The sequence below is a fragment of the Salvelinus fontinalis genome, chromosome 7 (assembly GCF_029448725.1).
Source record: "Salvelinus fontinalis isolate EN_2023a chromosome 7, ASM2944872v1, whole genome shotgun sequence".
NCBI classification, from domain to species: domain Eukaryota; kingdom Metazoa; phylum Chordata; class Actinopteri; order Salmoniformes; family Salmonidae; genus Salvelinus; species Salvelinus fontinalis.
The window spans coordinates 51,020,783-51,043,770 of record NC_074671.1 but is presented as its reverse complement, the minus strand read 5'-3'; the positions used below and the strand labels follow the sequence as shown (position 1 = coordinate 51,043,770).

Genomic DNA, 22,988 nt, shown 5'->3' with positions numbered 1-22,988 from the left:
GTTGAAATGCAAAGGGCTTTGGAACCAGCTCAGTGTAATCCCCAGACTTTCTGTCAGAATCGACTGTGAAATATACAGTATAATACAAATGGAAGCCATCTGACGATTTTAATACACAACTAATCTTTATTCAGATTTTTTTTTATGAAAGAGGGGATGTAATATGGAACTGAATATGCTTCAGGGTGGGTGGTGTGTGTGTGTGTGTGTGTGTGTGTGTGTGTGTGTGTGTGTGTGTGTGTGTGTGTGTGTGTGTGTGTGTGTGTGTGTGTGTGTGTGTGTGTGTGTGTGTGTGTGTGTGTGTGTGTGTGTGTGTGTGTGTGTGTGTATAGGCTTTAATTTATTTTCATTCAATAACGCACCCTGTAAGGACTTATCAGTCATGGTTGTCCATATTACTGCGATTTTACTGCTACTACATTCACCAAGAAAGCATTTTTTTGTCATTCTGTAATTCATTTAGTGACCTAATGTTCCTGATGACACTGGGTGCGTCAAAAATGGCACCCTATTCCTCACATAGTGGGCCCTGGTCAAAAGTAGTGCGCACTGTATAGGGAATAGGGTGCCATTTGGGACACAGACCCTGGTGGGAGTTGAACTTCCCACTTTCAAAGAACTTTTGACTTTCAAAGTGCTTGACATTTTCCGGATTGACCTGCCTTCATGTCTTAAAGTAATGATGGACTGTCGTTTCTCTTTGCTTATTTGAGCTGTTCTTGGACTTGGTCTTTTACCAAATAGGGCCATCTTCTGTATACCTCCCTAACTTGTCACAACACAACTGATTGGCTCAAATGCATTTAGAAGGAAATAAATTCCACAAATTAACTTTTAACAAGGCACACCTGTTAATTGAAATGCATTCCAGGTGACTACCTCATGAAGCTGGTTGAGAGAATGCCAAGCGTGTGCAAAGCTGTCATCAAGGCAAAGGGTGGCTACTTTGAAGAATATAACATCTATTTCGATTTTTGGTTACTACATGATTCCATATGTGTTATTTCATAGTTTTGATGTTCTCACTATTATTCTACAATGTAGAAAATAGTAAAAAAAATTAGTAGCTGTATCCAAACTTTTGACTGGTACTGTATATCAACCAACTTGTCCCACTTCTGGACCATACAAGATTGATGCTCTAAATTACCCACAGACACATCGAGGAAACTCCTCACTGGTCATATCAAGCAACGGAGCATCCATCTTGGATTCCCCTCCATCAGAAATGAACAGAGATCCCTTGACCTAATGTCACCTGTTTCCCATCAGATAAAGTTCAGCCAACTCCTCCGGCTCTACAGTGATCAGGTTAGCAGGAGCCACAATGTTTCAGGCAGGACCTGAAACAGAACCAGACATCCTAATGAAGATTAGGATCGCCAGAGGTGCACAAAAAAAGTTCCAAGTCTCTCTCATATAATGAGCTCTAGCCGTATGCCCCCTCCTATTCTGCTGCACTTAATACGGTTAGTGTGGGCCTCACAGGTCTCAACTCCAGTAAAGCAGGGCCTGGTGGATTGATAGGCTATTAACCCATTCCCTGTGCTGTCGTTAAAGGGACGCTCAACAATTTAGCCGGGGCATTCACAAACATTGGAACCCAGCAACAGATTAATTTGCTGTTGTTTTGTTCCGAAGCAGCCCCATATCCTCATGCCATTTGGTGAGTAATTGGTGAGATTAGATCACGGTGTCCCCAGTCTATCTATGTCTACTTTTCAAGAAAATGGCCTAATAAGTCTTGTTAGGGACCCTAACAAGACATGGGGGAGCAGATGAAAATCAATTCAATGGTTAGAGGCAACAGGAAATGATGTGGACTTGGGTCCCTAATTCAATCAATTGCAGATAAAGGAGAAAACACATTGCAGGTTCACTCAAAATGTTAGTCAGAGGCTGCGGTTTGACAGGCAGCCAAAACCGACCAATCAGATCAGCTCTGAACAAGATCTGATATGATTAGCCAAATGACCAATTAGTGGAAAAACAATGAGAATTGGCCTGCCTGGGTAAATGCAGCCAGAGTGTTAATTGTGACAAAACCAACACACCACATATCAGGTCTTAGAGAGCCTATATGGATTCTATATGTATTTTTCTGCAAATTAACTACAAAAACTACACCTGTCCTTACTGTGTTTACATTATGTATATACACATATCATTTATTTTCCACTATGTATGATTGATTGGGTCTCATTCAAATTTTCAAATGTACTTTTTAAAATTGTACGGCAATACTGTCACCAATACATACTTTGTGGTTATCAACTACATCTCTCTCTGGCTAGTCTCTCTTTTGATAAGGACAAGTAGAGGATATTAGTTTCAGGTTGCAGCGGAGGCCAGGGACACAGCCACCTGAGATGTCTCACTTCCTGTTTTAATACAGTCTGTCCCCAAACTCCCAGAACACACTAGGTCATGTCTGTCTACCACCTCGCTTTTAATGACCTCTGTCTGTCTGGCAGAGTGAAGAAGAAGACAGTTAGACAGAGTGCAGTAAGGCTTGATCTAACCCCGACTGCATCCCATGTGGCACCCTGTTCCCTTTGTAGTGCACTACTTTTAACCAGAACCCTATTTAAGGAATAGGGTGCCATTTGGGATGCAGACACTGTTAACACGACTCCTAAGACGGATGACAGATATCACCCGGCGCCCATTGAACTCGTCTGAAGATGTTTGTGTTTGGATTGTTGTTGTGAAAGATGAAATTAGCTTGTCACGATTCCCGGCTGACAAGAGATAGAGGGGAAGAGAGCGACTGGGGGCTGACGAGAGTGGCTTTACTGAGGGTATTGTGCTCATTTACCGGGCTAGAAATGCAGACGTTGGACAAGGTATGACGTCCGTCACGCTGCGCACCGAGGCTCGAACCCAGGACATCTGCTTTGCTTGCACACGTGACCACCCCCCCAAATCATCTTACCAGTCGGCACCACCGAACAGTTAATGATTCAGCAGCGCAAGTGGCGACACTTCAGGCTGAGGAGTACGTTTCACACATCCCCATGTGCTACAGAGACACTGGAGAGCCTGTCACATAGCTTCTTACCATCTCAAAATAGCAGTGCTGACCTAGGATCAGGATCCCACTGTCCATGTAATCATATTCAATGTAATCTAACAGTCAAAACTGATCCTAAATCAGCACTCCTACCCTGAAACACGCCAGCTCAGAAAAGATCAGACTAGACAACAGCAATGCAAAGGCAATAGAAAACATTTTAATACAATGTATAGGGAATTAAACTAGGAGAATTGAGCGGTCATGGTGAATGAGACCGGCGGGGCTGACGAGGGCAAATGTATTTCTCATCACGTTGACAGGTTAACTGTGTGTAAAAGATGCTCCTCCATTAAAACCCTCATGGGGGCATTTTACTCTGCAGATGGTTGTAATCATGCTTGCTTGATAAGGAAGGGGAGGCAGGGAGGGCAAAGTGTGTGTGTGTGTGTGTGTGTGTGTGTGTGTGTGTGTGTGTGTGTGTGTGTGTGTGTGTGTGTGTGTGTGTGTGTGTGTGTGTGTGTGTGTGTGTGTGCGTACTCATGTGCTTGCGTGTGTGTGGTGGGGTGTGGGCCGGCCTTGGTGCAAATAAATCTCTGATAACAGTAACAGTAAGTGGACAAACTCAAGTCAAAGCAGCGTAGAATAAACATATGTGGAAACTCTACAGAGGATTCGTGTGGGCAGTGCATTTCCCCTTCCCATATGTCATGATTATATTGAATTTGACAGTAAAACTACTGTACTACTACTTTGAATAATATTCCAATAGCGCCATTTTACTCCAATTAAAGCAGGGTTTCCCAAACTCGGTCCCGGGGCCCCTCCTGGGGACACGTTTTTTCCCCTAGCACTACACAATTGATTCAAAGCTTGATGATGAATTGGTATTTGTGTAGTGCTAAGGCAAAAAACTAAACGTGCACCCAGGGGTGCCCAGGCCTGAATATGGGAAACCCTGAATTAAAGTACTTTACCAATGACTTCAAAAAGGTTGCTGCCATAAATGTACATTGTGTTATTTGATGATAGTGGCTAAAGTGGAACTTAATAATGTCCTATCAAATCAAATCGTATTTGTCACATGCGCTGAACACAACAGGTATAGATAGACCTTACAGTGAAATGTTTACATACAAGCCCTTAACCAACAATGCAGTTAAGAAGAAAGTGTTAAAAAAATATTTACTAAATAAACTGAACTAAACAATAATTAAATAACAATACACATTTTTAAAAAGACAAGATGTACTCTGCTATTTTCTTGCGTCTGAATTCTACAAAACTGTCAAATATCTATTCGTCCATTACACCCTGTTGCAATTAAATACGTCTTTGTGCGGATCTTTCTGTCATAGTCTGATGTGAGTGTACTGCACCACCTCAACAGTTAATTGCCGAAGTTGCCAAACGCCTATGAAAGAGGCTAATGTGCAATGACAGAGGTGCACTTAGCCACACAAGCGTGAACTGCTAATTACAGCAACGCCTTGTAAGATTAGTTATAGAGAACAGGCTTTAAATTGTGAAATGTAGGGTTGGAATCGTGTATGGCATGTTATTCAATAGATTTGAGCCGTGTGGAAAACAGTTTCCTACATCTCCAGTGAAAGGTGACTGCCTGGAATGAAACTGGTGAACCAGTGAACCACTTCATGTATAGGCATCACTTAAAGTGATAGTTCACTCCCAAAATCAATATGTGTCAGGTGCATTCCTCCCTCAGACATGGTTGAAAGTCGACCAGAGTGAACAACAGATATGTAGGCATGTCCTTTTAAACACTTTTGACATGGCACCCTCGGCTTAGCAGTGTTGCTACACTTGGTTCTGGTTAAAATGTGCTTTTACAGTGATTTCTCTTTCTGTCTTTTACAGTTAAACCAACGCTTATCGACGTTGACATATACGTCAATAGCATCGGACCTGTATCATCAATAGACATGGTAAGTGAATATTTCTCTCTCTCTCTCTCTCTCTCTCTCTCTCTCTCTCTCTCTCGCTCTCTCTCTCTCTCTCGCTCTCTCTCTCTGTCTCCTGCTTATCATGAACATAATTTGATTACTTTGTTTTTCTGTGCTGCTTGAATAAAGGTCAACTGTGGGCCAAGAGAGTTAAGGCAAGATACGGTCCATCATCCTTCATATCCCCAGTGAGCTGGGCTGCACAGACAGGAAAGCAGTTGTATCTGGTGGTGAAGTGGGATGTGTGGGTGTTGAAATGAGAAATAGAGCCTGTGGTCACAGTGCTCAGACAACTTGTTATACCGTAGTAACTGTATCGGTATGTAAATGCTCTGTATGTAAATGACTCAAATGGAAATGGCTCAAATGTACATGACTAAACTTTAAATGTTTTCTCAGTGTCGGGCCTTGCATTGTAATACTTAGTAGTGAGATCATAATGAATATTGAATACATATGATGGTGTAATAGAACTCTGGCTTCCACTGTAGTAAGAACAACCCTTAGTGTGTTGTTCATGATATACATTGGGGTTCTTAACCCTTGTTGCTTATATACTTAATCAATCGTATATGTAATATCCCTATGTTTTGTAATCAACTTCATGCTGGTCTTGGGTTGTATAGTGTGCTGTTATTTTTCATTGTTGTGCAGTTCATTCAGAGCATACAGCCATTTTTTGTTTAGAATCATCGGCTACGTCTACTAGTGAGTCACCAGACCATCACATAACCGAATGATGTTCACCCCACCTTGGATTTTTACCTGATTATTTCAGGTACACCGTGATTGGTGAGTCACACAGATCTCCACCGCGATGTAAACTTTGGCTAGACTACTATAGCCTATAGGAGCATCCAACACCCTCTCTTAGCCCCGCCCCTGTAACTGTTTGTCCTGGCAACATTACAAAAGCCAGGAAGAAAAGAAAAACAACAGATTTCTTCAGCTCGGCTTGGCTGCAAACCCCCGTCACACTTCAGTGCACCCCGAGCGTCACCCTGTGAACTGTGGAGTGATCTCCCATGCCTTGAATGTCCATTTAACGCATTTAGATCATCAGAACCCTGTTTCTGGAAGACAAAGCAGCAGGTCAAGTTGATGGGTTGTATGGAACAGGGCATCCATATTGATCATCTACTATAAGTGTTACTTGTTCATAAACAGTAGGGTTAGTAGTCAATGGACTCACCCAGGAATGATGTTCTATGGACATAGTTAGGGATCTAAGAGAATGCTAATATACTTGTTATAATTTGGAACTTTGTGTGATACCCATCCGCACAATAATACAGTTGAAGTCGGAAGTTTACATACACTTAGGTTGGAGTCATTAAAACTCATTTTTCAACCACTCCACAAATTTCTTGCTAACAAACTATAGTTTTGGCAAGTCGGTTAGGACATCTACTTTGTGCATGACACAAGTCATTTTTCCAACAATTGTTTACAGACAGATTATTTCACTGTATCAAAATTCCAGTGCGTCAGAAGTTTACATACACTAAGTTGACTGTGCCTTTAAACACCTTGGAAAATTACAGAAATTATGTCATGGCTTTAGAAGCTTCTGATAGGCTAATTGACATAATTTGAGTCAATTGGAGATCCACCTGTGGATGTATTTCAAGGCCTCCCTTCAAACTCAGTGCCTCTTTGCTTGACATCATGGGAAAATCAAAAGAAATCAGCCAAGACCTCAGAAAAAAAATTGTAGACCTCCACAAGTCTGGCTCATCCTTGGGGGCAATTTCCAAGCGCCTGAAGGTATCACGTTCATCTACATTTACATTTAAGTCATTTAGCAGACGCTCTTATCCAGAGCGACTTACAAATTGGAAAGTTCATACATATTCATCCTGGTCCCCCCATGGGAATTGAACCCTGGTCCCCCCGTGGGAATTGAACCCACAACCCTGGCGTTGCAAGCGCCATGCTCTACCAACTGAGCCACACGGGACCATCTGTGCAAACAATAGTACGGAAGTATGAACACCATGGGACCACGTAGCCGTCCTACCGCTCAGGAAGGAGACGCGTTCTGTCTCCTAGAGATGAACATACTTTTGTGCGAAATGTGCAAATCAATCCCAGAACAACAGCAAAGGACCTTGTGAAGATGCTGGAGGAAACAGTTACAAAAGTATCTATATCCACAGTAAAACGAGTCCTATATCGACATAACCTGAAAGGCCGCTCAGCAAGGAAGAAGCCACTGCTCCAAAACCGGCATAAAAAAAGCCAGACTACGGTTTACAACTGCACATGGGGATAAAGATTGTACTTTTGGAGAAATGTTCTCTGGTCTGATGAAACAAAAATACAACTGTTTGGCCATAATGACCATCGTTATGTTTGGAGGAAAAAGGGGGAGGCTTGTAAGCCGAAGAACAGCATCCCAACCGTGAAGCACGGAGGTGGCAGCATCATGTTGTGGGGGTGCTTTGCTGCAGGAGGGACTCGTGCATTTCACAAAATAGATGGCATCACGAGGTAAGAAAATTATGAGGATATATTGAAGCAACATCTCAAGACATCAGTCAGGAAGTTAAAGCTTGGTTGCAAATGGGTCTTCCAAATGGACAATGACCCCAAGCATACTTCCAAAGTTGTGGCAAAATGGCTTAAGGACAACAAAGTCAAGATATTGGAGTGGCCATCACAAATTCCTGACCTCAATCCTATAGAAAATGTTTGGGCAGAACTGAAAAAGCGTGTTCGAGCAAGGAGGCCTACAAACCTGACTCAGTTACACCAGCTACCCGAAACGTTTGACCCAAGTTAAACAATTTAAAGACAATGCTACCAAATACTAATTGAGTGCATGTAAACTTCTGACCCTCTGGGAATGAGATGAAAGAAATAAAAGCTGAAATAAATCATTCTCTCTACTATTATTCTGACATTTCCCATTCTTAAAATAAAGTGTTGATCCTAACTGACCTAAAACAGTGCATTTTTCCTGGGATTAAATGTCAGGAATTGTGAAAAACTGAGTTTAAATGTATTTGGCTAAGGTGTATATAAACTTCCGACTTCAACTGTATGTATTGGGTTTATATAGTCAATGAAGGCCTCTCACTCAGACATGATAATCTATGTTCCTGGCATATATGTTCCTAATCTATGTTCCTGGCTATTGTAATTGCTTCTGTTTAAACCATATATACAGTATAAGCCTAGTATGTAGTCACCCAGACCTGATGTTATATCGGCATTGTTAGCGATCTAAAGAGAAGGAGAGTCTTTTTTGCCATAGGGGAATGGTTAGGGTTTATTTACACCGACGGGAGCGAGTCCTCGGATGAGTCAACGTCACTGAAGCAGATATTAATCTAGGACAGAGTGTGATGGGAGCATGTCCGATTAAGTACCATTAACTCAGAGCGCAGTGGTCATAGTTGCTGGTGCTATGCAGAAAAGATAGCACGTCGAATTAGTTGACCAAAAGAGGACACTATGCCAGAGTAATCTCGGCCTACAGTCCATCAGTTAAAGATAATGACTCTCTCTACATGAGATCTCGCAACGCTACAGTGCTTCCTGTGGTGCCATTGAAAAATGATGGATATATGATGTTATTTGGTGCATTTTTCGCTGAGTGAAAACAGATTGTGTTAATATGAGGAATCAATATTCTTCCACAGGGCATGGTTATTTTTATGTTCCACAGGATTAGTGCCAATAAAGACAGAAATAAGATCTTCAGAACCTGTCTGCTTGTTTTCTCTCCTCAGAATGAAAATAGATTGATTGAGTCTGCCTAAATGTCTAGCCCAGATAACAACGGGTTACATCATGTTAACCAGTGAGGAGCCACCCCACAGAGAGGAAGAGAGATGTTTGACGACGCCATGTTTAAAATGGAGTACATCTAAGATGTGACACCAGGTCTCAGGGGAACAACAGTGGATCAGTGGGTAGTGTTTACTCGACCAACAGAGAACCCATTCTATTAAGCAGTCTGTCTAAACTTCAGTGTCTGATAGATCTCTAAAGGATTGCACCGTGACATCTGACATCTGTCTCAGTATCCATGTGATACCACTTATATTGACATTTTAGTAATTTAGCAGACGCTCTTATCCAGAGTGATTTACAGTATCATAAGGGTTAAGTGCCTTGCTCAAGGGCATAGACAGAGTTTTCACCTAATCGGCTTTGAGATTCAAACCAGCGACATTTCAATTACTGGCCCAATGGTTTTAACAACTAATATTCATAATTTGGTGTGTATTCTATGTGGTGTGCTAGTAGGAACATTAGACTTTGTCTACCCTCCTCCAGATTCCAATAGATCGTTAATGGATTATATGGGACTATAGGATTATATGAAGGCTACAGGCCCAGATCGTATCTCTCCTTTCTAATAATTGGTGTCATCATACCTCCGTCATCATAGAGCAATGAGCATAGGACATATTTTGTGTGTTGGATTCCATTAGCTTTGGTATCCAATATCCATACACATACAGTTTGACAGATGTCAACTAGGATTTACAGTTACAATTAGTGTAAAAAAATATATACATATTATTTTTATCGTTAGCCAACGCAGGAACTCAATGGCTCCCTTGGACTAATCCAATACCATCCCTATAGTACATATCAGAAAAGAAGAATTTGAGACATTTCAACATTTTCTCTTTGTCTTGGTTTCAACAATTGTTTTCACAGATTCTCCAAGTATCCACACATTCTGAGTTTCTGGATTGTAGATTTCAGCCACAATGACACCTGTTTAATGACACTGGTTTCTTGGTGTACTCGTTGAATTATTGACACATTTTGTTTGAAGGGACATCTTCACAATTCTCTGCGAAAGGAATTGCTATTTTTAGGCTATATCTGGGAGGCTCACTCTGTGTCCAAGGCAACGGGGCTACCCGTAGCAGAAGCCACAGCCAGCCATACACAACATGCAAAAGTTCAAAGCTCTCTACAAGCAAGCTGCCCATTGTTGGCCAACCTTTTACACTGACCTTTTGGTCCCTCTCTCACTGTAAGCCTTTCTATAAAAATAAAAAATAAAATTATAAAAAAAAGTTTGGCTTGACAATGACAGCAATGGAGTTGGCAAGGTCAAACAGATCTGGGACCAGGCTAAATAAACAATGCAGAATATAAATATGTGTGGAAGCAAGTGTAATGAATCATACACACGGCTGTGAGTACTTCTAATGGGTTGATATTGTGGATTTACAGATCGTGGCATTGTACTGTAATGCTGTAAGTCCTCGGAGCATCTTTTTTTCCTCACTTGACCTTTCATAATGTGGCATTTGATATGCTCATTTTGGTGCCTGCTGTTGGACTCTAAATTCATGAGGGGCGCTTAGTGTTTGCCTGGAAGTTGCGCTGTGGGAGTAATTCTTAGCCTTGTAACGACGGACGGAGAGGCCAAGACACGTTCACAAGTTACCTCTTTTTTTGACATGTTTAATTTGAACTCACGTTCATCGTGGTAAGACTGTTGCTTTGCCTTTTTCTCGTCTTGTAGCATCAGTCATTAAAAGCGTGGGTGTGAGCTTTCGTAACGATTTCCATAATCGCTAATGACACAGAACGAGGAAAGAGGATGTGGTTTTTTCCATCCCTACATTGATAAGCTGTATGAGCACAGCGTGTATTTTATAACCAAATATTAATCGCCAGAGTGATGATTTGAACAGTAGTAATCATATCCCATTCATATCCCGCTGCTTATGGCCCTCATCTGAGGTAGATAGTAAGGCTTTTACAAAATTCTTTACATTTAGTGTAGAGATGGAATAGACTCCAGGGTAGACTTAATTTGGAAAACGTAGTCCCCTACAGGCGTGTTAAGACCTTAATTAGAGACCTAGGCTACTCGTGATGAGTGAATAGTGCACATGCCTGGATTGATTAGCTCGTCCCTAAAGTGTGCATTTTGTACTGGGATCCTAGGGACTTCCAACTCTGACATCACCACTTTGATGTTGAAATTTAAAATGGTTAAGGTTAGGGTTAGGGTAATGCTAGGGGTTAAGGTTAGGGTAGGGACGTCCCAAGGATTCCGGATAGCACTAACCCTTGCAAAAGAGACTTAGATCTCAGTGCGACTTCGCTGTGTACATAAAGGTTAAAGAAATAAAACATATAAAAGACACCCTGAATTCCTGTCTGATGACATCGTAGCCAACTGTACACACCCTCGTGATGTAAGGAAGCCAGGTCTAACAATGGTTTAGGAATCAAGTCATTTTTGTGACTATGAAAATGTCATTGCAGTCTTAGGGTTGTAATGAATTTACTGCAGTGAAACTAATTGTGATGCTTCTGAGGGAAATATCTATTCATATTTATACAGTTTATTGACCTCCATCTTACATTTAAAGGGTATTACAGGACTACACAGAGGCTGTTAGAGGGGGAGAGAGCAGAATGAATGCATACTTGGTGTTTGGGGGTTTTAGATTTCCTTAGAGATGAATCACTGATTTCATATCACATTCATCTTCATAACGTAGCTAGTGAGAAACTCATGGGTGAAATAACATAGTTAAAATGTTATATCAGCATTATTAATTCAAATGTAGTCATCAGTAGGTAAATGATCTCCCTTATCTGTGATACTAGTTTGTCTGATCGAGCCGTTTCACTATATTTCTCATACATTAATGTATGCCTTTTAACAGATGCTGCTATCCAAAGCAACTTGCAGTCATGCATGCATACATTTTTCTTAGGGTTGCCCCAGCGGGAATCAAACCCATAAACCTGTGCAATGCTCTACCAACTGAGCCAAACAGGACCTTATATATTACAGTGGCTATTGCCTGGGAGGCTTGAGGAATAGACTCTTTAGACTGACGTGTTGTGTGATTGACTGTTCTTTTACTCCTTAAGGTCATGGTAACAGCTACAGTCGTGCTGCTCCCATCACACTCTAATTAGGGCTGTATTAAAGTCAGGTCCCATGTGCCTGTAAAAGTTTCCAAAAAGGTCACCCGTCAGAATCAAGATGCGGTTTCTGGGGGACGTCAACATAAGGGATTAGGAAAAGAGAAATGCTTCTATTTTTCAGCACTTTTAAATGTTAAGGCAATTTATAATTTGTGCTTGTCTTATCATATAATCATTTATGGTATGTTTTGTCTAAGAGAATAAAGGTCTTGTCTCGTGCTGTCTCTATGTTCGGGTAGACCATCAACACAGCCGATCTGCAGCTTCTCTCAATTTAAAAAAAATGAACATCTTAAAGTTAAATATACAGCATGACTGTGGATTTTAGATAATTTTTTCCCCCCAGAGTTGGGACCAAAATGTATCATAAAAGATGTAATAATATATGAAATATGTATAATATATGTAGGTTAAAGGTCAGTTTCTTCTGTTTTGTTACAGGAATACGAAATTGACATCATTTTTGCACAGACGTGGATCGACAGCCGTCTGCAATACAACAGCACTATGAAGATCCTGACTCTCAACAGCAACATGGTGGGAATGATCTGGGTCCCTGACACCATCTTCAGAAACTCCAAGAACGCAGACTCTCATTGGATTACGATGCCCAATCAGCTTCTGCGTATTTGGAACGATGGGAAGATATTATACACGCTGAGGTAAAATAAATGGCTTTTCTTTATCAGATATCACAGACATTGTTGTTTTGAGCAGCCACCTATCGTTCCATCTTTGTTCAGAATTTACATCTTAGCAAACATTGGGTTTTCCCTGTCAAGGAAAGACAAATAGACAATATAAATGAAAATAGTGTCATTACTACCCATCTTTGTACTGAAGATCACATCTAGAATATTCTAACTTCCTCAGAACTCAGGTAGAGTTCAACACAGTGTAAGAAGGTGGCACAAACACATTGACATCTGTGCCACATACTGATGCTACACCAATAACCAGCAATAAAAATGAGTCTACGCTACGATAAGACTAACATTGTTTTGAATCTTTCATCACTGCTCTGCTAAGTGGTTTAGCACACTTGGTACATTCGCTTTGCACACTGTAGTACACTGTCTTCGGGAGATAATGCTTTTCAGGGCGTAAATGTCATCCTTTCAGTCCTTTTTTTGCTAAGTTTTCAACCGTGGATTCACCTCCGCTGAGAAAAAGAGAGACATCACCCTGCTGTTTGCATAACTGACGGAGGTATTCCCTTGGCAACAGGCAAAGCACAGGACAAAGGAAAAGAATGTGTGGGCAGGTTAATTATTGTCAGGACTGACCTGGCTTGCTCCACAAGGCGGAATCATACAAGATCCGACATTATCAGCCATTCTCAGTGAGCTTTATCGGTTAGTGTATTATCTTTGAGCATTATTGTTTAGCATTATACGGTATATGGGCATTATCACTGAAATTATTGTTGAGCATTATCACTGAGCATTGTTAGTTAGCATCATAAAATGCCCATAATGTCTATACACACACCATCATATACATATATATTTATATTCCGGACTCTGACATTGCTCATTCTAATATTTCTATATTTCTTGATTCCTTTCTTTCGATTTTTTTTTAGACGTGTGTATTGTTTTGTATTGTTAGGTATTACTGCACTGTTTGAGTTAGGAACGTAAGCATTTTGCTACACCCACAACATCTGCCAAATATGTGTACGTGACCAATAAAATGTGATTTGATTTATCGGTGATGCCTATTGTTGCGCATTATAATTGAGCATTGTCAGTGAGCGATATCAGTTTGCATTATCAATGAGCATTTTCAGTAAGCATTCAGTTAGCGTTATTCATCAGCGTTATCATTGAGCAGATCTATAAATCCTCTTGAGTGGCATCCTGGTCTGATTAAAACAATGGAGTGAATCTAAGCTCCTATTTAATTCCTCTTCACTGTGAACTTCAGTCAAGCCAACGTAAACAAGAGTGACATTTTATCAGGGAGACAGAGGAAGAGGAGGAGGAGAAGAAGAAGAGAAAGAAAAGAGGAGACGAATAGGGTGAAATTCGGTCCGATGACCTACATAACTCCGGGACGAGAGCATTTCTAAATCCGCTCATTTTTCTTAACTAGTCTGTCGGAGTTTGTTACTCAAGGAAAATACCAATTTGCAGGGCTCACCAGACTCGGAGGCGACCAGCCGGCCGGCCGACCCGCAATCTCCAGCCCCCTGGCACTGGCAGTCATGTCAGGATAATAGGTGGCCCATTAGGTCTCTCACAGGCATGCAACAAGGTGCCAGTTTGTTAACCCCGCAATCGCTCATTCTTTTCACACCAACAGAAAAATGGAAACAGCATAGCAGCGAAATTCAGCATTATGGCTATCTGTCGCTTTCTCAGCATGTGCAGAATGTGAGAACAACATCAAGAGCCAGCCTTCCCTTATTTCACACCCTATGCTGTCTTCATCAATAAATGACACGTTCACATCACCAGTGGTGTATGTGTTTAGCGCAGTGGTGGTTGTTGTAGCACTGGCCTCTCGGAGCAGAGGTGAACTATATGTGAGAAACGATGGCAATGCTCACTCACGGCCTCTCTCTGACTCGTGCTGTAGGTTGACCATCAATGCAGAGTGCCAGCTGCAGCTTCACAACTTCCCTATGGATGAGCACTCCTGTCCCCTGGTCTTCTCTAGCTGTGAGTATTGTACGGCCAGGCAATAATGTCACCCATTCATATGTCATATATTTTGTATAAACAGATAATAAAATAAATGGGGAAATCATATTTCTTAATGTATGAACAGTACATCAGGAAACATCATGTTTCGTGTAGATGTATGAAAAATACATGAGAAGAAGTCATATATTTCATATGGATTGAATAATTGACGCCGCCACATACAATTTAAGAAAGTAATCTAGGGTAACAGAATAAAGCTTGAAAGATTATTTCTGTTGCGATCCTTTTGAAGAGGGAACGGGGGTGTGGGGGTGCAGCAAGGTTAGGCAGCAATGGTCGCGGCAACAAACAATGACAGACAAAATTGTTGTTTCATAAATGGAGCAAATTAGTACAGTTCCATTTCCTACTAAGCATCTCTGGACAGGTATATCTCCCTTGTCTCACATACTCCTAATATATACACAACAATCAACGTCTTATATATGCACAAGACAATCACAGTATGATGCACAATAGACACCAAAAGCCAGACCATAATATCACAGGCCTTTCCTTCTCCCCCACGTACTGTAGTCTTACAACTCCCTTTTATATAAACGGTGGAGGTACCTGCAATGAACGCCGTTGGTCACTACAGGTCCATTGCACTAGATCCAAACGATACCGTGTGTATTCTGTCACAGTATGAGGTCGATGCACATAAAACTGTTTTGAGTAGGAGGCTTGTTGGGCAGATTCTCTGAAAGGTATATAGGTGTGTAGCCTGAAAGAGAAGGATTGTCTGCAGCTTTTCATGAGAATGCGTGAGTCACCAATGTGAAAGCTTGGTGCAGAGCTACTCTGTACCTCTATACCGTTCGTTAAAGCCACACTGAAAACCAGGCTTTCTGGGCAGTCCATTAACAACACAACAACAGCACGTCACCTGCAATAAAATGGGACAAAATTCAGTTCAGGCAGAATGGCAAGTGAACATAGAGCATGATTGTTAAGTGAAATAGAACACTGAATTTCTACCCTTATTAAGGATTGGTGGGAACAGGATGTGAAAGCCATGCACGCTGGAGCTAATGGATTTCCAGCTGTTTCCCAGATAAAGACCTTGATCTTACTTCTATTCAGTCTACAATAAATCACCCGCCCCCCCCCCGTGTACGTATGCCCCCTCCATTTCCCCACCCTTCCAATGCAACACCATTGCTTCTCCATCCACAGCCTATGTGCTCTATGTACATCCATACAGTAAGTCATCCTCAAATGTCACCTTCAGAAAATAGTCCTATCATATTATTATGGTTTGAATGTTTTTTTGTTGTTGTTGGAAGTAAACATCTTGGTCTGATTGCCCAGACACAGATTGAGCGTAGTCCTGGTTTAAAAAGCATGCTCAATAGAGAATAGGCTTAATCTCTGTCCTGGAAACAGGGGGTCTGAAGAGTTAACTTAAGGAAAACGGGAAAACTCAATCCAGTCCTCCACACCACCCACCCACTGGCTTGACAGAGCTGACAGACACATCCTCGCTGTTTGATATTTTTACTTACCCCAGGGAAAAGAACATTGGACATGTGGCGTGCTGTGTTCCCATGGCGATAATGGCTGCAGGTAGCCTAGCGGTTAGAGCGTTGGGCCAGCAATCGAAAGTTGCTGGTTTGAATACCGGAGCCGACAAAGTGAACGATCTGCCGATGCGTCCTTGAGCAAAGCACATCATTTGTTCTAAGGGCACTATACTGCTATGGCTGACCCTGTAAAACAACACATTTCACTCACAGGAGTGTGGTGGCATCTTAATTGGGGAGGACAGGACAGGCTCGTGGTAATGGCTGGAGCAGAATGAGTGGAATGGTATCAAAACACATGGTTTCTCTGTATTTGATGCCATTCCATTCATGCTGTTCCAGCCATTATTATGAGCAGTCCTCCCCTCAGTAGCCTCCACTGATTTCACTGCACCTTTTATTAGTTAATCGATGTGGACTTTCTCACCTTTCAGATCTTTAAACGGATAGTTATGAAATTAGATATTTGCTTCCTTACCCTGTAAGCAGCCTAGACATGACAGTAATCCATGCTTTGGTTTACCTTTCCTGGCACTGTTTCGTAATGTTCATGTTTTAGCATTTGTGACACAAATCCCATTCAAGTCACGGGACCGATTTTACACATCGTCCAAATCATCCCAAAGTATCTTAAATGTATTGTGAAGCTCAACAAAGTCCCTTATAGATGATTTGAACACGAGTCGCGAAAAATGCTAATATCGGTCCCATGACTTGAAAGGGATTTGTGCCACAAATGCTAAAACGTTAGCATTTGGAAACAGTGCCAGGGAAACTAAACCAAAGCATGGATTGATATCATACCTCGTCCATATACTGCTTACAGGGTAAGGAAACCAATGTCATTTTGTAATTTGGGAGGAAGCGCATCATGCCTCAATCTAACGAGAAAAAGAGAATTACAGATAAGAGATCAGTCCTTTCTGTCCATTGAAGTGTTTCTATATGACCAAACCTAGAGCACAGTGGATATAGGCTGCTATACAAGGATTCATAGACATCTGGCCCTTTTACATTCTCTTTGCTTTGACCCAAGCTATTATCTGTGCAGAGGAGGAGAGAGGAGTTTGGCTGGGCTGTCTACCATGGTGCGTTTCTATGTAACCTCCAGTACAGAGTAGGATATATCAATAACTGACATTTACCAGTGAAGAGTCAATCCTACAGTGCACTGACTGTACTCCTATCATCGTAATGGAGATGGGAGAGTATGTGGTTTCAGTTGTGTATTGGGTATAGTTGTTGTGGGCACGTTAAGGAGTGCGCCTAGACACTCCCATATATAGCGTGCCCGCCCCAGAGGTGTAAAAGTTCAGTCACCTGCCAACATGGCGCTCAAGTTTATTGCCTGCACCATGGAATAAATAGCCTAAACTTGCCTTTCCGCCTCCTCGTTATTGGATTGTACTTTCACTATGTCACGGACATAGTACTGAACACGAGGCGGATCCGAACTAGAATGTTTGAAGAGGATTTGTGAGTAAACATAAAATGGGCTCCCGAGTGGCGCAGCGGTCTAAGGCACTGCATGTCAGTGCTAGAGGCGTCACTACAGACTCTGGTTTGATTCCAGGCTGTATCACAACCGGCCGTGATTGGTAGTCTCATAGGGGGGTGCACAATTGGCCCAGCGTCGTCCGGGTTAGAGTTTGGCCGGGGTAGGCCGTCATTGTAAATAAGATTTTTTTTAAACTGACTTGCCTAGCTGAATTAAGGATAAATAAAAGTGGATTTTCCTTTTCTGATGTGATCATGGCTTTTTATGGGAAGATTAAGGAGTTTGCTGATGAAAAGCCTAGCTCTTGGGAGGAGTATGTTGAAAGGCTGGAATGTTTTTGTTGTTGCTAATGACATTGAAAATGACTAAAATAATTGCACTGTGCTGCTCTGTGTGTGCGGAGCGGTGACGTATTCTACACTGAACAAAAATGCATCATATATACAAAAGTATATGTTTGAGCCACACCCATTGCTGACAGGTGTATAAAATCGAGCACACAGCCATGCAATCTCCATAGACAAGCATTGGCAGTAGAATGGCCCGTACTGAACAGCTCAATGACTTTCAACATGGCAATGTCATAGGATGCCACCTTTCCAACAAGTCAGTTCGTCAAATTTCTGCCCTACTAGAGCTGCCCCGGTCAACTGTAAGAGCTGTTATTGTGAAGTGGAATAGTCTAGGATCAACAATGGCTCAGTCGCAAAAGAGTAGGCCACACAAGCTCACAGAACGGGACTGGCGAGTGCTGAAGGGCGTAGTGCATAAAAATCTTTGGTTGCAACACTCACTACTGAGTTCCAAACTGCCTCTGGAAGCAACCTCAGCACCAGAACTGTTTGTCAGGGGCTTCATGAAATGGGTTTCCATGTCCGAGCAGCTGCACACAAGCCCAAGATCAACATGCACAATGCCAAGTGTTGGCTGGAGTGGTGTAAAGCTCGCCGCCATTGGACTCTGGAGTGATTAATCATGCTTCACCATCTGGCATTCCGAAAGATGAATCTGGGTTTGGTAGTTGCCAAGAGAACAGTTTGGGGAAGGCCCTTTCCTGTTTCAGCATGACAATGCCCCGTGCACAAAGTGAGGTCCATACAGAGAGGGTTTGTCGAAATCGTTGTGGAAGAACTTGACTGGCCTGCACAGAGCCCTGACCTCAACCCCATCAAACACCTTTGGGACGAATTCGAACGCCGACTGCGATCCAGGCCTAATCGCCCAACATCAGTGTTTGAGCTCACTAATGCTCTTGCGACTGAATTGAAGCAATTCCCCACAGCAATGTTCCAACATCTAGTGGAAATCCTTTCTAGAAGAGTGGAGGCTGTTATAGCAGCAAAGGGGGAACCAACTCCATATTAATGCCCATGATCTTGGAATGAGAGGTTTGACGAGCAGGTGTCCACATACTTTTGGTAATGTACTGCATAAACTCAGCATTGGTTTCATGTTTCATGAGCTGAAATAAAAGATCTCAGAAATGTTCCATATGCACAAACAGCTCATTTCTCCCAAACAAATGTTCACACATTTCGTTATATCCCTGTTAGTAAGCATTTCCCCTTTGCCAAGCTAATCCATCCACCTGACAGGTATGGCATATCAAGAATCTGATTAAACATCATTATTACAAAGGTGCACCTTGTACTGGAGACAATAAAAGGTGTCACGACTTCTACCGAGGGTAACTCCTCTCCCTGTTCGGGCGGCGCTCGGCGTCGCCGGTTTACTAGTCGCCACCGATCCCTTTTTCCTTTTCTGGTTGTTTTGTCTGTGATTCTTTTCACACCTGGTTTCAATTGCGTTTTATTTCTGTGTGTATATAGGGCACCTGTTACCTGCCTTATTTCGTGCGGGATTAAGCTTGTGTGTATTTTGCGCTCGATTATCTTTGATGTTTCTTGTTTTCGTTATTACGCACGTGTAGTATAAAAAACAAACTTGACGGGAGAATGTGCGGTCCTCCAGACACTTTGACCCATACGTACGCACATAACCTGGAGAAATGACAAACTGCGACTCCGATGGCAGAAGGATGAAACTCGAGAAACGCTTTGAAATTGATGCCAGTGGGTAAAATAAATCGAAATATTACATCTCACGTATTATATATGAAGAGTTCCCTGGAGTGCACACAAAAAAAACACACAAAAAACATGATTTAGGATAATAAATACAAACGAAGATATCTGTTTTTGCAAAAGAACCCCTTAAATATGTTGTACAGTTTAATCGGGAATCGTATTTAATTGGATCTGTAATTATTAAACAATATTTGCATGTTGTGAAATTTATTTTCATAAATAATAAGGTGAACAGTTTAAACTGATGCCGTTTCAGATGCCTTTGTCGGGCAGATACGAGTGCACCGTTTCATATATTGTTATCACATGTTCGTTGCGCAGAACTGTCAATGTGATTTTGGCCCAGTCATTGTCAGGGTAATTACCACACCTGAAGGTTTTATGCAATTGGGTATCTTTGACAATCAAATGGGTGGGTATAAAAAGGCATGCAATTACAATGCGTAGTGACGCACAATGGCTGCTTTGGCACTGTTGGAAGATTTGGCGAATGGAAGAATTCGGAGAGAGCAAATTTTCAGAGAACAGCAAGATTTACTGGCCAATGATGATGAGTGGCTTATGAGCCGGTTCCGATTGCCAAGAGCTGTTCTCTTGGATCTCTGTGCTGTAGTGGGCCCAGCATTACAGAGAAGCACCCGCAGAAACCAAGCCGTGCCTGTCCCACTTCAACTCGTTGGCAACCTCGTTAATAGCGCCGATGGTGTCTCTTTGCGTTTGTAGACTGCATCTGTGAGGACACGGCCGCTGGAGGGTTGTGACGCACGAGGTGCAGTGGAGACGCCGGGGGTGGGCGCACTCAGCTCCTGCTCAGCTGCAGCACCACCGACCCCGCTGGAACACGCAGCGACTGAAAATAGATGTCCATTGTTTGTAAATAAATGTTTAAACACAACTTGAATCTGTTTGGTTTACACTTTTCAAACGAGGTAATACTAATTACATACCTGGAACATCCGGTGCGTCTTGCATGTCCGTGTCCACCTCCGTCACTACTCCACTCAGGAGGGATTCCCCTATAATACTGGCAATCGCTCGTCAAGGGGCTTGAGCTCCGGTGGCACAAACACTTTGTCTGTGTAAGGCTATGCGCCTTTTGGCCTCCACTGTAATGTTGGATAGCGTCTTATTTCTGAGAGAGTCTGAACTTCTGAGCCAGCGGCATTCACAGCGTCCGCCACATGCTGACACTCTGACGCCTGTTTGGGATTTGTAATGCTCACACTGTGTCCACCAAACAATATATTCTTTCTTGCTTCAACCTCCCCTACAAGAACTTCCGTTGAATATTAATTAGGGGCGTTTCACTGACTATCTATAGGCAACTATGAACGGTAAAAGGGTAGGACAAGACCACATTTTGAGTTGATTGTGATTTATAAAGGGAAACTGGCGTGGGAAGTGCGTGCACACTGTGTTATAAATCAGAATATTTTTGTGCGTAAGCACTTTCTGTGTTTTGTCCGTAGGCCACCTTTTGACGTGAATCCTCCTCACAGTTTTATAAATGAGGCCCCTGGTCCTCCAACTGTGCCTGACATTCGTCTCGCTGAACGTAGTAGGCCGGTGCTCACGGGGGGGGGGGGGCAGTCAGAGTCTAGAGTCCAGAGAGGACTTCAGAGCCTGTTTCAGATGTGGAGGTGCCCATCATTCCAACAGCTGTAGGTTTAGTGCTGCAACCCGTCACTACTGTAAACGGAGAGGACATATAGCTCGACTTTGTTTGACAAAAGTCCCAGTCCCAGGCCTCAGGCAGCTCAGTCATGCCCACTAGGACCACACAACAGACACACTTGGTAAACTGTCACCCAGACCCTGAGAAGTATGTTGTCTATAGTATCCATGGGAGGCCACAGCCTGAGAGGGAGAAGTCAATTTTTGCTGCACCCAGTGTTGAGTTCCAGAGGTTCCACATTGACAAGGATGGCGTGCGACCAACCCAGGATATGGTAAAGGCCATAAAGGCCTTCTTCCCAGAACAAGTCTGAGCTCCAGTCGTTTCTGAGGCTTCTCAACATTTTTCCCCCTGCTTGATAAAGCTACAGCCCTGGCATCGCCTACTGGACCCGGCCTTTCCCTGGAGTGGGAACGACACTCATGAAGAAGTCTATAAAGAGGCTAAGCAGCTGCTGCAAGCAGATGGGCTGCTAGCCCACTATAATGATAGAAAACCCCTGTTACTGGTCTGTGATGTGTCTCCATATGGGCTCGGTGCCTTGTTTAGTCATGTGGAATCTGATGGTCGGGAGGCACCTGTGTGCTACGCATCTAGGACCCTAACTGTCACTGAACAGTACTCTGCACAGCCGGATAAATAGGCCCTGTCGAACATTTTTGCTGTCAAGAAGTTCCAAGTTCCATTTGTGAGGTCGCCATTTTGTGGTGTACACCAACCACAAGCCCTTGCTGGGCGTGCTTCATCATATGAAGCCCATGCCCCAAAAATATTTTCACTTGCATGGTCAGATGGAGCCTGATACTGGGACCCCATAGTTATGAGCTCAGCTATCATCCAGGGAAGCAGTTGGCTAATGCAGATTCCCTGAGTTGCCTGCCACTCACTACCTCTTTGTCGAGGCACCACCTCACTGGGAAGTGATGCTGTTGGAGAGGGTGCCTGATGCCCTTCTCTATGCTTCTAGGATAGCCGCACTGACCTTCAAGGATCCTGTCCTGTCCCGAGTGCTTCGCTGGGTGCTGCATGGATGGGCCTCTGAAGTTCCTGGCAGAGAGTTTGGGCTTTAATGGTATCGTCGGAACGAGCTGTCGGCTGTTGTGGGGCAGTCGGGTTGTGGTACCTGGCCTGGCGAGGGAGGGGGTCCTTTCCATGCTGCATGATATGCATCCTGGAATAGTGAGGATGAAGGCACTGGCACAGAGCTATGTGTGGTGGCCTGGGATGGACATGGAAATTTAGGCTGTGGTGCGCAGCTGTGTCACCTGTCAGGTGTCACACCATGCTCACCCAAGGCTGCCTTGCACCCATGGGAGTGGACAACAAAGAAATTGTTGTCTTCATATAGACTTTTCTGGGCTATTCAAAGGAAATACTTTTCTCATTATGGTAGATTCCCATTCAAAGTGCATGGAAGTAGCCATGGTCATCTTGATGCCCTCTGGTGCTGTAATAGGCACCCTCCATTTGCTGTTTGCCATTCATGGGTTGTGTGACGTCCTGGTTCAGATAATGGAGCTGCCTTCACTTCTGCGGAGTTTAAGGAGTTCGCTGGGCGGAACTGAATCAGACATGTCACCACAGCCCCATAACATCCGTTCTCCAATG

The 22,988-nt window shown here is 42.9% G+C and overlaps 1 protein-coding gene across 2 annotated transcripts in view; it reads left to right on the top strand.

Annotated features, from left to right (window-relative positions):
* Positions 1 to 22,988, top strand: part of LOC129859643 (gamma-aminobutyric acid receptor subunit gamma-3-like) — a 42,789-nt gene that overhangs the window by 6,941 nt on the left and 12,860 nt on the right. For both annotated transcript variants that reach the window (XM_055929681.1, XM_055929682.1), the window contains exons 3-5: positions 4,892 to 4,959; positions 12,346 to 12,566; positions 14,488 to 14,570. In XM_055929681.1, the coding sequence (XP_055785656.1) occupies positions 4,892 to 4,959; positions 12,346 to 12,566; positions 14,488 to 14,570 (372 nt within the window). The remainder of the gene's footprint in view (positions 1 to 4,891; positions 4,960 to 12,345; positions 12,567 to 14,487; positions 14,571 to 22,988) is intronic.